The 17909-nt window shown below is 45.2% G+C and overlaps 2 protein-coding genes across 4 annotated transcripts in view; both read right to left on the reverse strand.

The window, feature by feature from the left end:
• Positions 1-7192, reverse strand: part of LOC310770695 (CTD small phosphatase-like protein 2-A) — a gene marked incomplete at its 5' end in the record, with an annotated part of 24209 nt that extends 17017 nt beyond the window's left edge. The window contains 5 exons of the mRNA XM_083663427.1: positions 95-184; positions 4522-4633; positions 4724-4850; positions 6932-7085; positions 7124-7192. Of these exons, the coding sequence (XP_083519553.1) occupies positions 95-184; positions 4522-4633; positions 4724-4850; positions 6932-7085; positions 7124-7192 (552 nt within the window). The remainder of the gene's footprint in view (positions 1-94; positions 185-4521; positions 4634-4723; positions 4851-6931; positions 7086-7123) is intronic.
• LOC310770692 (anaphase-promoting complex subunit 7-like) overlaps positions 7110-17909 on the reverse strand; it is a 21258-nt gene continuing 10458 nt past the window's right edge. For 2 of the 3 annotated variants that reach the window (XR_014552342.1, XM_083663425.1), the window contains exons 1-6: positions 15742-15957; positions 11160-11346; positions 10124-10244; positions 9554-9665; positions 7891-8044; positions 7110-7249 (exon numbers count right to left, since the gene is read on the reverse strand). Coding sequence is in view for 2 of the 3 variants with exons in the window: in XM_083663425.1 (XP_083519551.1) it covers positions 7192-7249; positions 7891-8044; positions 9554-9659 (318 nt within the window). In the remaining variant the exon portion in view is untranslated. Of the gene's footprint in view, positions 7250-7890; positions 8045-9553; positions 9666-10123; positions 10245-11159; positions 11347-15741; positions 15958-17909 lie in introns of those variants that run through there. The other variant, XM_083663424.1, reaches the window with a different exon arrangement.

The following is a 17909-nucleotide window of genomic DNA, read 5'->3' on the forward strand; positions in this document are numbered from 1 at the left end:
GTAATATGTTACTTTCGTAATGAGTTACCCCCAACACTGCTTGTGATAGGAGGAAACATCAAAGAGGCACACTGTTGATGTGCCACAGCCTCACCTTGTACTGGTGGTGGTGGTGGAAGGTGGTGTGGAAGGAGTGCTCCGCCTCCTCGATCACGTTCAGCGAGCTGAACATCAGGGTTTCATCCTGCAGGCACAGAGACAGAGTCACCTTATAGTTAGTCTCAATGCCAGACCCATGAGAGTTCTTATGCTGATACACTATGTTACTGCATGCTGCAGATCTCTCTCTGGGTCTGATACACTACGTTACTGCATGCTGCAGATCTCTCTCTGGGTCTGATACACTACGTTACTGCATGCTGCAGATCTCTCTCTGGGTCTGATACACTACGTTACTGCATGCTGCAGATCTCTCTCTGGGTCTGATACACTACGTTACTGCATGCTGCAGATCTCTCTCTGGGTCTGATACACTACGTTACTGCATGCTGCAGAGCTCTCTCTGGGTCTGATACACTACGTTACTGCATGCTGCAGAGCTCTCTCTGGGTCTGATACACTACGTTACTGCATGCTGCAGATCTCTCTCTGGGTCTGATACACTACGTTACTGCATGCTGCAGAGCTCTCTCTGGGTCTGATACACTACGTTACTGCATGCTGCAGATCTCTCTCTGGGTCTGATACACTACGTTACTGCATGCTGCAGATCTCTCTCTGGGTCTGATACACTACGTTACTGCATGCTGCAGAGCTCTCTCTGGGTCTGATACACTACGTTACTGCATGCTGCAGATCTCTCTCTGGGTCTGATACACTACGTTACTGCATGCTGCAGAGCTCTCTCTGGGTCTGATACACTACGTTACTGCATGCTGCAGATCTCTCTCTGGGTCTGATACACTACGTTACTGCATGCTGCAGAGCTCTCTCTGGGTCTGATACACTACGTTACTGCATGCTGCAGAGCTCTCTCTGGGTCTGATACACTACGTTACTGCATGCTGCAGAGCTCTCTCTGGGTCTGGGACACTATGTTACTGCACGCTGCAGAGCTCTCTCTGGGTCTGATACACTACGTTACTGCATGCTGCAGAGCTCTCTCTGGGTCTGATACACTACGTTACTGCATGCTGCAGATCTCTCTCTGGGTCTGATACACTACGTTACTGCATGCTGCAGATCTCTCTCTGGGTCTGATACACTACGTTACTGCATGCTGCAGAGCTCTCTCTGGGTCTGATACACTACGTTACTGCATGCTGCAGATCTCTCTCTGGGTCTGATACACTACGTTACTGCATGCTGCAGATCTCTCTCTGGGTCTGATACACTACATTACTGCATGCTGCAGAGCTCTCTCTGGGTCTGATACACTACGTTACTGCATGCTGCAGATCTCTCTCTGGGTCTGATACACTACGTTACTGCATGCTGCAGAGCTCTCTCTGGGTCTGATACACTACGTTACTGCATGCTGCAGAGCTCTCTCTGGGTCTGATACACTACGTTACTGCATGCTGCAGAGCTCTCTCTGGGTCTGATACACTATGTTACTGCATGCTGCAGAGCTCTCTCTGGGTCTGATACACTACGTTACTGCATGCTGCAGAGCTCTCTCTGGGTCTGATACACTACGTTACTGCATGCTGCAGAGCTCTCTCTGGGTCTGATACACTACGTTACTGCATGCTGCAGATCTCTCTCTGGGTCTGATACACTACGTTACTGCATGCTGCAGATCTCTCTCTGGGTCTGATACACTACGTTACTGCATGCTGCAGAGCTCTCTCTGGGTCTGATACACTACGTTACTGCATGCTGCAGATCTCTCTCTGGGTCTGATACACTACGTTACTGCATGCTGCAGAGCTCTCTCTGGGTCTGATACACTACGTTACTGCATGCTGCAGATCTCTCTCTGGGTCTGATACACTACGTTACTGCATGCTGCAGAGCTCTCTCTGGGTCTGATACACTACGTTACTGCATGCTGCAGAGCTCTCTCTGGGTCTGATACACTACGTTACTGCATGCTGCAGAGCTCTCTCTGGGTCTGATACACTATGTTACTGCATGCTGCAGATCTCTGTCTGGGTCTGATACACTACATTACTGCATGCTGCAGAGCTCTCTCTGGGTCTGATACACTACGTTACTGCATGCTGCAGATCTCTGTCTGGGTCTGATACACTACATTACTGCATGCTGCAGAGCTCTCTCTGGGTCTGATACACTATGTTACTGCATGCTGCAGATCTCTGTCTGGGTCTGATACACTACATTACTGCATGCTGCAGAGCTCTCTCTGGGTCTGATACACTACATTACTGCATGCTGCAGAGCTCTCTCTGGGTCTGATACACTATGTTACTGCATGCTGCAGATCTCTCTCTGGGTCTGATACACTACGTTACTGCATGCTGCAGAGCTCTCTCTGGGTCTGATACACTACGTTACTGCATGCTGCAGATCTCTCTCTGGGTCTGATACACTACGTTACTGCATGCTGCAGAGCTCTCTCTGGGTCTGATACACTACGTTACTGCATGCTGCAGAGCTCTCTCTGGGTCTGATACACTACGTTACTGCATGCTGCAGAGCTCTCTCTGGGTCTGGGACACTTTCCCTCAGAGGGCTGGCAGTGGTTATGGGAGGGAACCGTTCACTTGGCCAGTCATATGCCAGTAATGGATTCAGTCCTCTCCAATCAGGATCTCTCTCATCGGTGCTACGACCCGTCACTAATTTAATTTCAACCCGCCTTAAAAACCAGCAGTGGCTGTGAAGTGGCACAGACTCATTTATGTAGTATGTGGAGCGCAGCGATTCAACGTATGTTTGAGTCTGGGGAGAGACTACCTTATAGTAGGAAACCAAGATGGCTTTCTGTACTGTAATGATGTACGTAGCCTGGTAAACCAGCCGCGGTCACAGGAACTCACATTTCATTTGGTTCTGCGGGACCATCTGGCCTCAAGCAGAAACTGCAAAGTGGAAGAGCCAATCAGCGACTGCACAAGTTGGCCAATCAGGAACGCCACTAGCACTGCACTAACAAAACAATAATGGCCGCCTCCTTGCCTGATCGTCTCGAGGAGTAATGTTAATGTTTGTCGAGTTTAAGCAGCCATAAAGTGCAGTTATTGCATAAATAGACTCAATAACAAGAACAGGAGTTTGCAACAGCGGAGTTTCTCAGCGGAAAATGTGTTTTTGTCGTTCTCCCGAGTGGATTTGGGTTTGACTGGATCCACCGCTGATTGGCTGAAGGAGTTGTCTGTCAAGGCAAGTACACAGTATACCCACCCAAGGTTAATAATTACTGTTACAACACTGAGAATTTTTATAATGAAAATTAGCAGAAGCTCACAGACAATGAAAAAGAGAGGCTTGAATGTGTGAACACTTCTCAACTGTGCCGTTAGTTGCAATTGCAAATGGCAGAAATCCATCGACTGGTACGCTTGTTAGAAAATACTTTGTTTTCACTTGTCGAGAGCTCCCCCTCTCTCATCATCAGCAGTGGCGCCGGAACGAGTTTGCAATAAGGGGGACACAAAAAAAAAAAAAAAAAAAAACAATTTTTTTTTTTTTTTTTTTCGGCGCCCATTAGGGCGCCGACGAAAAATTGACGTTTTTATGGACGCTTGGATGATTTTTAGCCATATTTAGATGAATATCTCATTTTAAATTAACATTAGGATTATACTGTAGTAATGTAATTATTCAGTATTTTTCCTTTTCTCACTCACTTGGTGACCTGCTCTCCCTTTAGGTAATTTTATAATTACACTACAACAGACAGCAACACAGGCAGAAACACTGAACTTATTATTATTATTATTATTATCACTTCGAAACACAGTGCAAAACTTGTCATCTCAAAACAAAAATAAAATAACAATAACCGTATACGATTATAGCAGCAGCCAATGACAGTGAGTGCAGTACAGAGTCCAGGTCTGTCTGTCTCTCAGGTGTAATAATCCCACAATGATCATGGCTTTAACAAGTGTCACAGGCTGTGTAAACAGTGTAAAGTGGGCTCTCTGTAACTTGATCCCTGGGTCTGTCTGTCTCAGGTGTAATAATCCCACAATGATCACGGCTTTAACAAGCATCACAGGCTGTGTAAACAGTGTAAAGTGGGCTCTAAGCGTCAGGGGCAGTTGCCCCCTCAGATAAAAAAAATAAATAAAAAAAAAAAAAAATTTTTTTTTTTTTTTAGGGGGACCAAATTTTAAGGGGGACAAAATGTCCCCATGTCCCCCTTGTTCCGGCGCCAGTGATCATCAGTGATGTCATCAGTGTGTGTGTCTGTCTCTTGTTTATGTGTGCATGTGTGTGCCTGTCTGTCTCTGTGTGTGTGTGTGTGTGTGTGTGTGTGTGTGTGTGTGTGTGTGTGTGTGTGTGTGTGTGTGTGTGTGTGTGTGTGTGTGTGTGTAAGAAACAGACAGACAGAGCCCCATCTCCTTTCTGAGGATGATAAAGTATCTGAAGGAGCAGGACTGAACTCACCAGGCCCAACACCAGCGTGGCCTTGGGTGCGCTCCTGGTTTTGGGGGGAATATGTCTGGCACTGGGTTTGGCCTGCTGGGAGAGGGACGGGATGTTCTTGATGAAGGTAAAGCTGTAAAACAAAACAACACTGTTAAGGTAAAGAACAAAGGGATCCACTGACAGGCCAGAGACACTGAGACATGCAGGCAGGCAGACTTACGGGCTGAAGACGTCATCCTCTCCATCCAGCCCCAGCAGGTCCGTGGAGCAGCTGAAGCCAAACACACACGGCTCCTCATCAATCTCATCACCCATCAGCACGTCCTTCTGCCCTGGACTCTTCACATCTGCAGAGAGGAACCAGACCCTCCATCAGCACCCAGCACTCACCACCACCACCACCAACGAGTTCATTCAATTCCTACAGAGCTGAGTGGCCGGGGAAACTCTGCAGACAATGTGCAGGTTTGTCCCGGCTTCCCAACAGCTTCTTAAACAGCAAATTCAAATTCAAGCTTGGCGGCTGAGAAAAGTCGATCACCTGCTGAGGTTTTTGCAATCAGGTTCCTACGCTTTGTTGTTTTCCTACTGATTTGATTCAGTGCAAAATGTAGAAGTTGATTCCAGCCATTCAGAGCTTCCCAGTTCCCTACAACATCTATTTGAAAGACTGCGTACACAGTGATTCTCACTATTTTTTCCATGAGAGCCACACTACTAGCTGGTCAAAGTCAAGAGGAGAGACACTTTTTCCGCAAAACACCAAAACCACACAGCGAGGGTTTGGTTTAGTTCTTACTTTATAGATATGGCAGAAACAGACTCAATAATAACAATTAAACAAGTACAGGAGTATGCAACAGCGGGGTTTCTCAGCGGAAAATATGTTTTTTGACGTTCTCCCAAGTGGATTTGGGTTTGACTGGACCCAATGCTGATTGGCTGAAGGAGTTGTCTCTCAAGGCAAGTACACCCCTCACCCCCCACCCCAACTTCCGCCCACTGCAAACTAGGGCTGTGAATCTTCACTGGCCTCACGATTCGATTCAGAGGGCTACGATTCGATTGCATCTCGATGCATCTTAAAATCGATGCATCACTTTTTTTCCCCCAATACATGATTTATTTTTTCTCACTTTCTTTTTTCTCACTGTGTGGCTACTTTTAAATTGGAAATGCATTGTATTATGATCCATAATTAAAATAAACAAATGCATGTACTTCCATTATATTTTATTCGATTATAAAAAAATATATATATATATATATATTTTTTTAATAATCGATTTTTGACATTTGTGAATCGATGCAGAATCGTGTACATCCGCATCGCGATGCATCTTATAATTGATTATTTTAGACACCCCTAAACACCGCGTGAATGCTTAAGGACAGACGGTCTGGTAGGATTTAATGAAATGGGAGTTCACATGACCGGCTGGTTTACCAGGCTAGGTAACTTCTAACTTGGTGCTTTCACAAAATATTTACACAATGAGATTTTTGATAATCATCAGTAATGTGGAGATAATGACTAAGTGGGTAAAGGCAAATAATAGAACATTCTGCGAAGTTCAGAAAACTACATCATTTTACAGTAATGCAGCCTTCAAAACAAGGGAAAGACAACACCTATGCCATATCACGATACCTAGTTTCATATCGCAATATCGATATAATATCGATATATTGCCCAGCCCTACATGTACACACATATCTGCATTTTTTTATTATCACTACATATCAAATATCTGCAAATAAAATCTAAAATGCATCCATATCAACACTCAACCATGTAGAAAGAGAAGCAGTATTCACCTTATGTAGCCACGCCCATTTTACCCGGTTGTGTGGCCGTATCAAAACTTCCAGCTTAAAATAAAATAAAATGGCTGGCTTCTCCAATATCATCTAACTCTGAATTAACTAATAATTTAGCCAATTGTATGTAACATACCAAATAAAAGCAAGCGGCAATGTCTAAGAATGCAACGCCATGTAACTGGCTCGTTAAGTCTCGAATTCCAGGGAATTACGTTAATGTCTGCGGGTCTTATTGACGTTAGTGGCTCGAGCGCAACTCGGAGGATAGAAAACTATCTGAAGCTTTCTTTGTTGGAGTCCAGGTATGTTTTACAAGAAAGTGCTCGTCATTGTCGACGATAACGTTATCTGACCTGGCTAACAGTGGATACTCGATTGCTTGCCGTGTACTGGCTCAAAGTAGTAGGCTACGTTTTTTATTTTACCCCTGCACTGTCCGCTCCAAAAACAACTCTCTTATTTTGCGCCGTGACCGCCGGAAGTGTTAAAAGGACCCGGAAGAATTTGGCCCACTGTAAGGTCTGAACATAAGGTGAATAGGACAGCACATAGTGTGTTAGAGTGGAACTGTGTCTGTCTGACCACCACAGCAACCAATCAGTACCTGCAGGCTGCAGTATGATCAGATACGAGGCTGCTGTGTCCAGAAGATCCAGAGCCATGAGACACTCCTTGAACAGGTCCTTGGGGTTCCCCACGGCAGCAAACAGGTGATTCCACAGGGCATCCTCCGTCTTCCTTGCACAGTGGACGATGGTCTGGAGGAAGAGGGGGAACTTGTGATGAACTTGGCCACGTTGGGCAGCAGCGGGTCGGGGATGGGCTCCTGCGACGTGGCCTCTTCCTCCAGCACCACAGGCACCATCAGCTCCATGACGTGGGAGGAGTAGGGGAGGGAGGCACAGGACTGGGCCAGCAACACCTGGGTGGAGAGGCAGCATGGAGAAGAGTGTAAGTGTACTGTTATCAGGGTTCCTACACATCTTCTATGACAAAATGCCATACTGTTCTTTTTCCACACCTTGATCTGTTTTGAAGATTTTGTCTGGCGTTTAATATGATTGATGCAGAGACATCTTGACGCTGCTAACTAGCTCATAGATGCTGCTTGAACAGGTCGCACTTGAAAATGAGATCTAGGTCTCAAGGTGATTCACCTGTATAAATAAAGGTTAAATAAAATAATAAATATCACTGGATAGATCAGAGGTGGGCAACATTTAGTTCCTGAGGGCCATCCTGACTTACATCAAGTAAGTGAAGGACCACACATTGGAGATCATACCTGCCAACACTCCTGATTTTCACGGGAGTCTCCCTATTTTTAACCCTCTCTCCCGTTGTGATTATTCTTGCTAATCTCCTGATACAATAGGGATACAAATCCAATGGCTGGAGCAGATAAGATTTATTAACATAATTCTGCCTTTTATTGAGTTTTTGGTGGTCGTTTTGTTTTTCTTTGAGTCCGGCCCGCGGGCCTTAGTTTGCCCATGTGTGCATTAAATGGTACTTTTACAAGCCATCCCTCTGCAGAGCAGAAAGGAGAACTACTGGGCTCACCAAATGGTGTTGATAGCTCTGTGGTTGTCCCCTGAATGTATGAAGGCATACGCTTTGATCCAGACAGAGAGCCAGTCCAGGCTGGGGATACTCTGAATCACATCCATAGTCATAGACGCCACCTCAGCTCCCTTCACTGACAGAGAGAGGAGGCCTAGAGGAAACAAGATGAGAGAGAGCTTTCCACTATCTGCTGAAGCACAAAAGAGACAAAACATAGAAACACAAGAGACAGAGCAGGTACAATACAAACTCCAAGACAGAGGGCCAGAGCGTGTGTGTGTGTGTGTGTGTGTGTGTGTGTGTGTGTGGGTGTGTGGGTGGGTGTGTGTGTGTGGGTGTGTGTGGGTGAGCCTAGCCAAGAGCCTAAAGCAGGGATACTCAACTTGCTTTGCCCGGGGGCCACTTTCGTGAAATGATAGAAGGCCAGGGGCCAGTTAATAAACAAACTATATATACATTTTTCTGTAGCGGATTGTAGGTTTTTGGGGTGTCAGCCGGAGTTTAGTCTGACAATCTTGTGCACACTGGATAGTTAGTTAGGTTAAGTTAGTTAGGTTAAGTACATACATAAGTGCCTGGGTATAGCGAGCAGGCAATTTGACAATTTAGCAGCTAAATCATAGATTATTGAAAGATATTGAAAAAAAGAATTGCACAATTCCATCGCGGGCCACACAGGGGGCGCCGGCGCCATGTGGCCCGCGGGCCGCAAATTGAGTATCACTGGCCCTAAACGGTATAGATCAGCGGTTCCCAACCTTTTCTGCGTCAAGGCCCACTTGAAAATCTCAGAAATGTTTGTGGCCGCCTACCAACAGGAGGGTCGCAGGTTCGCACCCCCGTGTTACCTCCGACTTGGTCGGGCGTCCATACAGGCACTATTGGCTGGTGTCTGTGGGATGGAAAGCCGGATTCGGGGTGTGTGTCCTGGTCGCTGCACTAGCGCCTCCTCTGGTCGGTCAGGGCGCCTGGTCGGGGTGGAAGGGAACTGGTGGGAATAGCGTGATCCTCCCACGTGCTACGTCCTGCCGGTGAAGCTCCCCGCTGTCAGGTGAAAAGAAGCGGCTGGCAACTGCGCATGTGTTCGGAGGAAGCATGGTGCTAGTCTACGGCTCTCCCCAGATCGGCAGAGGGTGGCGCAGCAACAGGGGCAGCAGGGGGAAAATTTGTCAAACATAATTTGGGAGAAAATGGGGGAAATCAGGGGGAGGGAGAATGTGTTTTTTTTTTGGCCCCATCTGACCGTAAACAGTACGGAGGCCAAAATGTGTTCTCACAGCACTTTTTATTTTAACAATAAAAATAGTTGTCCATCAGCAGCACACAGAAAGCAGAAACTAAAAGTGAGGGGCTGTCTGCAATAGGCTAATTAACAAATCATTAATTAAATAATTGACTACAAATTAAATTGCGGCATCATTCAACAATGGAGAAATGCATTCTCATACTAATAATAAGTATGAGAAAAATTAAAGACAAAAGATTAAAATGTTTTGGAAATGATTTGGCAGCCCACTTGCAAAACCTTCGTGGCCCACTGGTTGTGAATGGCTGGTATAGAGAGAGAAGATCAACTTAAGATATCTGACTTCAGCAAGGAAGTGCTGTAAGCAGTAAGCAAGCCAAAGCAGGAGGGAGGCGTCTCTGTGGACATGCATACCGATGATGGCGTCCAGGGCGAGGGGACACTGCCTCAGGACCTCTTTGTAGCTGGTCACCGCAGAGCGTTCCTGACCAGCCTTCCTGTACAGGTTGGCTAGCATCATGTTGATCTGAGGCAAGGGGGAGAAATCATCTCAAATCTCTATGAAAACTGGAAGGTGGATTATGTCAAAGATGATCAGCCCAATTATTTTGCTCAATATTGTGATCATTATATTCTCAATTCTTCACTGATCAGTACTAGGGCCCAGACGGAATCTGTGCACGCAGAACTCTGCCGATTCTGTTTGGGCCTGCTGATCAGTCTTGTCACAATGCGTGTGTGTGTGCGCCCTTATGACACCACTTTTGACATAATCACTGATGACATCACATCATTAGCTAATTAACCTAATTAAACACCCTTTACACACCCTGAAGGTTTCAGCCAGATCGCACGTAAAACAGCATAGCTGTGGCCGAACACAGAACTTGAACCAGACAGAACCCACATACTTCATTCGATATATAGATAGATAGAAGGCACACAGTGAATGAAGATCAAGGTAGGTTAGGCAGCCTACTGTACCTTTGGAGTTCTCTGTCTGGAAGGAATCCCATCAAGCACTGCAATAGCATCTTTGTCCAGTTTCAGGATGGTGTAGCACTCCAGCTATCTTGTATTTCACTTCAATCTCTGAGGGCAAACTCTGAAAGACAACAATACAGGTGAGCTTCAAAGTTGCAAGGCACTGTAGACCACAAAGACAATAGCAATGGAGAATAAATACTACTGCATATTATATTTTTTGTAGTTGTGCACATTAGGCACTCAGGAACATTCTTATTTTTTTCTGAATTTTCTCCCCAATTGCACTTGGCCCATTCCCCTTGCTGTCTTGGTCGTTGCTCCACCCCCTCTGCCGATCTGGGGAGCGTTGTAGACTAGCACATGCTTCCTCCGATACATGTGCAGTACTAGCCAGACGCTTATTGTCAGCTGACAGGGAGGGGTTTCACCGGCAGGACGTAGCACGTGGGTGGATCACGCTATTCCCCCCAATTCTCCTCCACCCCAAACAGGCGCCACGATCGACCAGAGGAGGCACTAGTGCAGCGACCAAGACTGATACCCCACCGGCCTCCCACCTGCAGACACGGCCAATTGTGTCTGTTGGAACGTCCGACCAAGCTGGAAGTACCAGTGCCGCAAATAGAGGGTATGCATGTGATGTCACAGTGGCAGAAGTCACTGTGGGGTCACACCCACTGAGTAACAGCAAGACTGAGCTTGAATGCAGTAATCAGCCTAGATAACTGACACCTGCTGCTCAGGGAGGAACTCATTTTGACACTCATTCCCGATTGAGGGGGTGTGTTCCAGTGGGTGTGCATACCCTCTATTGAACCTGGGTCTCCGTGGTTGTAGGAGAGTGCTTTTAGCTCTACACTACCCAGATACCCAGATAGAAATTATAATAATAAAAATAAATAATAATAATAATAATAGTAATAATAAATAATAATAATAATAAATAATAATAATAATAATAATAATAATAAAGAGAACATATGGTAGCATGGGTTGATTACAGTTTCAGATTGATAGGTTTTACATGACATACCTGTGCCTGTATGTTGGACGCTCCCCCAACATTAGAAGTACGAACTTTAGATGTTTTGCTGAGGACCTTCTTCTGCTGCAGGGCCATGCTGTATTTGCAGGCAGCATTGCGGTACTCCTTATCATGGAAGATGGCATCGGCGTGGTAAACCAACAGTTGGTACTTCTGGGATGGCGAGAACAGCTCTCTGTAGTCAAAGAGATCCAGACAATATAAATGAATGCAGAAAAATGTATCTGTGTCATGGCAGCAGCAAACAGCAATAGACTACAGCAGGGAGAAAACACAATTAGCCTAAACATGGGATATAAACAAGATAGCAAAATGTGGTTATAGAAACATGTGCAACTGACAACTAAAATGAATAAAGAAATGATAGAAGAACAAATGTTTAATTAGCCCTCCCCCCCCCCCCCTTCCCCCAATAAAAAATACAAAATAAAGGTCCAGAGCACTGGGATGCAACAAGCAATCCAGGATAGTTGATATAGCACATTGTTGTGTGTGGACACCCTGCTTGGACAGGAAGCATTGTCAGGGTTCCCACTCTTTTCTAGAAATCATTTTCCAGGACTTATTCCAGGACCTTTTCAGTGATGATCTAGCTGGTATGACAGAGAGGGATACAAGATGTTCTTCTCTGTGGATGTCTGATTTAATAGATTGTGCAGTCTATGGCTATATAACTTAGCAATAAAATAATCTCTTACATGCTTAGAGATGATGACAAAGTTATCATAGAATAAACACACCTGCAGAGGTACATAGCGATGGAAGTTAGACTTTTAAGATGGGATGTGTTCTTGGGTAAACCTAATAAAAACTACCACAGTCACCAGCCAGCAGTCCCTAATATTTACATTTGAAGGATAATGCAACTTACATCATTCTGAGTTTTGGTCAGTTGTAATGCCATTTAACCTGCATGTGCTATCATGTGACGTGACTTTGTGGTGCGTTCACAGTGTTTCCACAACATAACAGAGAGAAGCCTATTCAAAATACTCTTGTTTATGAACTACCATTTGAACGTTTAGATCCTGAACATACTTTAGCCCTTTCAGATGGCAATGTTATCCGTTTTGATGAGCTCTGATAGATAGCCTAGTAGAACATGCTCAGCTAAAGGAAAATATGGGCATGGTGAAATAATCATCCAGGACAACACAAGCTTTTCCAGAACATTTTACTATTTGTCTCATTTCCCATGTGTTCTCCTGACTGGAAAATTAGTCAACAATGTCCCAGTTTTTAAATGCAAAAGTTAAATACCCACAGTTACGAGTAGAGCATATTAGAGGAACATAGGAGTGTCTTTCAGTCAAAGCGAACCACTTTAGACCACAGACAGTCTATGAGCCAGTCCCAGACAGTCTATGAAGATCTTTGTTGTCTGTCTACACTCACTGTAAGTGGAGAGTAAAACATCTGGTCAGAAAAGTCCTTTCTTTCATGGTGCTAATCTAACTTCTAATGAATGAGGCAACAATGAAATTAAACGCTATGTTCATGTTTTACTGGGGACCCTAAAGGACACCAGGCACTATACGTTGCTCTACTTTACCATGGCCATTTGACTTTGCAGTATTCCCTGGAACTTAGATAGCGTTATAGATAGCGTTAGCTATAACGTTAGCTTGATACAACAGTATACTAAACCGTTTACATTGTGGAAGAAAATATGTGAAGAGAACGTATCCCATAACGTTTAGACACGTTTGAGCAGAAAACTTCAAGCTAAATTAGCTTGCAGCTGACATCATTGAAACCCTGTGTAGGCTACTGTGTAGTTTGCGTTCATGTTGAGGTTATTATGGGTGGCTAACTGGCTGGCCTACTACGTTATGTGCTATATAATAACCAACTAACGCTAACGATACTATGCTGTCACTCGCTAAATATGAGCAAATACAACAGAGATGACTATTCAGCAAATAGACGGAGCGCGCTAACGCTGCTAAGCTAACGTTACTCACAGGTTGTTATTGCTCATCGTCAGTAACAAACTGCTCATGATCCGGACATTGGAATGAAGTCCAGCACAGCCATGTCCCGTACATGATCTATTACATTCATTTTGAATCGCGCTGAGGGTTTACTAAAAGTTTGTGGCTTGTAAACAGCTAACGCTAGCTAGCTTACAGCTCCAGTCGTGTGACGTATTAATATGGCGTTTTCCCCCAGCAACATCCCAGCAACGATGGGCGTGGCCTATTTTATGCAGCGTCTCCATTTGCCATAAGCATGAGCGCCTGGCCAATCCCGGCGCTTGAATGCGGCATATATTTGAAAGTTTTAGCGGAAAGTTTTCAGGTGCTAGCTTTTTTTGACGCAAGCAGTCGACACACTGGACTCGCTCCGTCAATTGAACACTACAGTGAACGAAGAACTAGAAGGATACACCGCCCAGAGACGACACCGCCTACCCTTTCAAGGTAAGAATGCACGTTCTTTTCCACCGTAGAAAAATATGACAAAGTTACTTCTGTGTTTAACTGTGCACGTCTGGTTCCAAACTGCCTAACATAATTCAGCTTGAAGGTAACGTTAACGTGACACAGATTCCTTTCACCCGGCCTTGCACATTGGTGACCATATTAACCGTTTTAAACTCAAAATGCTCGCTGATCAAGTCAATTGCCCGTCAAGTAGGTTCTAACCCGTTCGAGTGTTGTGTATCGAGAGACTGGCGCTCCATTTAAAAATCTAGTAATTTTAATGTGGGCTTGGTTATTATCTGTAGCCTCGCCCTCGACGAGGCTATAGGTTAATGTTACGGCCTTGCACATTGGTGACGTCTTTTCAAAATGCTCGCTGATCAAGTCAATTGCCCGTCAAGTAGGTTCTAACGCACTCTCGGAGTGCTGTGCTTGGAGTGCAGTGCTCGTTGCAACCCTATTTATGTCGATGGTTGCAACACTGTTGTGTATCGAGAGAGACTGACGCTCCATTTAAAAAATCTAGCAATTTTAACGTGGGCTTATCTCTAGCCTCGACGAGGCTATAGGTTACCTGCAAAAGTAAATACGGATTATTAAGACATTTTCTGAATTGCTACCATCCGCTCTTCAGCACCGATTTTCAACTTTTGTAACGGTTCACCTGTTATTCTTACACAGTTGTGATTTTATTGACATAAAGTCCTACTGTTTCAACCGAATTTACGGTAACAGTAACGACTTGTAAAAGGCCACTCATGTCATCCTATGCCGACGACACACAGCTTTACCTTTCCTTCCCCCCCTCTGATACTTCAATTGGGTCACGGATCTCTGCCTGCCTGAAAGACGTTGGTGTCTGGATGGCGGATCACCACCTCAAACTCAACCCTGGAAAAACCGAGATCATCTTCCTCCCTGCCAAAGAATCCCCCCTGACTGACCTCTCCATATCCATTGACAACCACACCGTAACTCCATCTCAAACAGCTAAAAACCTGGGAGTGATCCTTGACCACCAACTCACCTTCTCTGCCTACATTGCCGCAACAGCACGCTCCTGCCGGTTCTCCCTCTTCAATATTCGCAAGATCCGCCCATTTCTCACCAGAGAAGCTACACAAATTCTCGTACAGGCACTGGTACTGTCACGCATTGACTACTGCAACGTCCTTTTGGCAGGCCTCCCTGCCTCTGAAATACTTCCTCTTCAGCTCATTCAGAACACAGCAGCCCGTCTGGTCTACAACTTACCTAGATTTTCCCATGTCACCCCCCTTTTCCCATGTCACCCCCCTTTTCCCATGTCACCCCCCTTTTCCGAGAGCTTCATTGACTTCCCATCCTAGCACACATCAAATTCAAAACTCTGGCACTAGCTTTCAAGGCCGTTCACCAAACAGCCCCCTCATACTTACAGTCTATGGTCACTTTTCAAACCTCTCACCGCCCACTCCGCCCCTCTACTAGTGCAGGACGTCTCGCCCCTCCCCTGCTACGTGGGCTCAGAAGCCGCTCTCGGTCGAGACTTTTCTCCTACCTGGCCCCAAAATGGTGGAATGAACTTCCCCCGGACATCAGGACTGCTGCATCACTCCCCATTTTCCGCAGGAAACTTAAAACTCACCTCTTCAGACTTTATATTGACTCTTCCTGAATTCCCTCCCTTCCCTCTGCCTGCTTTCCATGTGTTTGTAATTGAATTTTCTGTTTCTTATATGATGGCTCCTTTAACTGTTCTCACCTTTAATCTCCCCTTTTATATTGGCTTCTCATATTTTTACTACTGTTTTTCTATTTGATCTATTCATGTTATTGTGTGCTGTATATGATCATGATGTAAGTCGCTTTGGATAAAGGCGTCTGCTAAATACCAATAAAGTAAAGTAAAGTATGTTGGATTATTAACGACTCTCACTACTTATGAAGTTATAATAACATTATAACTAAAGTTCGGGAACAAGGCCATGCCACAACTAACCACTCAGTCAATCATTCAATCAGGCAATCCCTTGCTCCGCCCGGATTCAATCATTCGCTCCACCTATATATACGCCCCAAACCAAGATCCTTTCTCTCGTCTCAAGACCAAACTCATTCTGAGTTTCACTCCAAGACAGACAACACGAAACTTCAGCTCTTACCTGACTGTCATGGAATCCACGTTCCAGTTCCACCTCTCTGACAGCAACGAATTGCTTGGCGTCGGCGAGGACCCACACAGGTTTCATCTCACTTGCAAATGCAATGCTGCCGACGAGCCTCCGGTCCGTCGTTCCGACCTGCCGCCTCGTCTTCGCTCGGAGATTCACAAGCCTTCCCAACGGTATGCCCAAACCATGGCTCAAACCTACAGCAGTGCCAACGCTACTACTAGCCATCTAGTAGCCACACAAGGCAATCATCGCCGTTTAGCCGACGCGGCCAAACTCACGGTAATCCAGTCTCATCTCAATCCACACACACACATCATGCCGACGACAAACGTCAACAACGGGACAACTGCCATCCGTAAAAACAAGGTACCATTTCATCGCAGTGATCACTGCAAAAAGTTTGGTTGCTAACCAAACTTCATCAATCAACAACGTCATCATCCAGCACCCAAAGCCACCGGGCGCTTCCGGCAACACCACGGCGATCCCGGATGACGTCATCACGCTGACCGACGCTGCAGCGCGGTCAAAGAACTTTTATGGAAAGAACTGAAAGCTCCATATTGCCCCATTGCAACATCAGCGCCCAGCAGCCTCCGCCATTTTTTATTTTTGGAAGCGTGACAGCGCCAAAAGAACCTCGCACAGGCTCGCAGTGGTCAGCTGCGGTAGCGCGGGCCCCTATAAGCAGCCTCTCTAAACAGTAACTCAACGGGAGAACACTCTAAATTTCGTGGATTCACATCTTTTCTGGGCGTACTGTAAATCTTGATTGAAGTGGTGTAGTGCAGGGATGTAAAACAACAACCATATTGTGGAAACTAAGCAAAATTTTTCGTTTTTTTCTTTTAGTTTTTTCAAGATAAATAGTAAATGCAAAGGACCCGAGGTTAAAACCACGGCAACGCACTTCTGACGGAGTGGACGACAGCCGCATTAGCTATTTATCTTGAAAAAACTAAACAAAGAAAACGAAAAATTTTGCTTAGTTTCCACAATATGGTTGTTGTTTTACATCCCTGCACTACACCACTTCAATCAAGATTTGCAGTACGCCCAGAAAAGATGTGAATCCACGAAATTTAGAGTGTTCTCCCGTTGAGTTACTGTTTAGAGAGGCTGATTATAGGGGCCCGCGCTACCGCAGCTGACCACTGCGAGGCGCATTCTGTTTCCAAAAATGGCCGGAGTTTCGTCTCTTTCCTTCCATGCTCTTTGGCGCGGTGCAGCTTCTTCTTATTATTATTATAGTTTTCCGGCAGACTTGATGCCTTACGGCACACTGCTGCCTCTCACTGGTCGGAAATATTACTGTTTATGGTGTTTTATGGTGTGAATTCAAGAACTGCCAGCACAGTCCTTGCATGATTCCCAGCAGCGTTGGGGTTAACTCATTACAAAGTAACATATTACACGTAATATATTATTTTAGCAGTAACTCAGTAATGTAACTTATTACTTATAGGATTTCAGTAATATATACCAGTTACTTCATCAGTAACTCAAGTTACAAATTGAGTTGCATTTTATTAAATCAAAGCACATAGTTTATACAATAATTTCCTAATCAAACCGTTGTCTTATGCAAATAACCAACCATTATAGATGACAATAACAATAGGAAGAATAACTTGCCCAACACTGATTCTCAGTGGATTCAGCAGGCTCTTCATTGTTAGTCTTTGTGCCCAGGCTTAGTGTGAGGGATCAGCCGAGCGGCATTTTGATGAACGGGCCGCTCACTGGGTGGCAGCGGCGTTCGAACCCTATGGAGCCCAAGTGGTGCGAGGTGTGAGTGTCTGCTCTAGCTGGCTTGACTCCGTTTGCATTTGGAGAACTGAGACAGTTCACACAATTTTGACACGACACGTATATATTATACATCAGACTCTCGGGCTAGTTCTGCTCTCACTCAGAATATCAAAATATAAGCGATGTGATGTATAGTTTCGGGATGTTAATGTTGTTGGCACAGCTCATACTATTAACTATGGGTGGCAAATGAAGTCACGTTGACTCGTCCTATACAGCAGCATACAGCCTTTTTCTTTCTCGTGCGTAACATTTACATTCCATGAATACACGTTTCACAGTTGTACACAGTTGCACACAGTCCATCTTCATGTTTTCCACTCTTTCCAAGTCCCATGCCAGTC

Source organism: Poromitra crassiceps (assembly GCF_964638095.1).
Source record: "Poromitra crassiceps genome assembly, contig: HAP1_SCAFFOLD_179, whole genome shotgun sequence".
Taxonomy (NCBI): Eukaryota; Metazoa; Chordata; class Actinopteri; order Beryciformes; family Melamphaidae; genus Poromitra; species Poromitra crassiceps.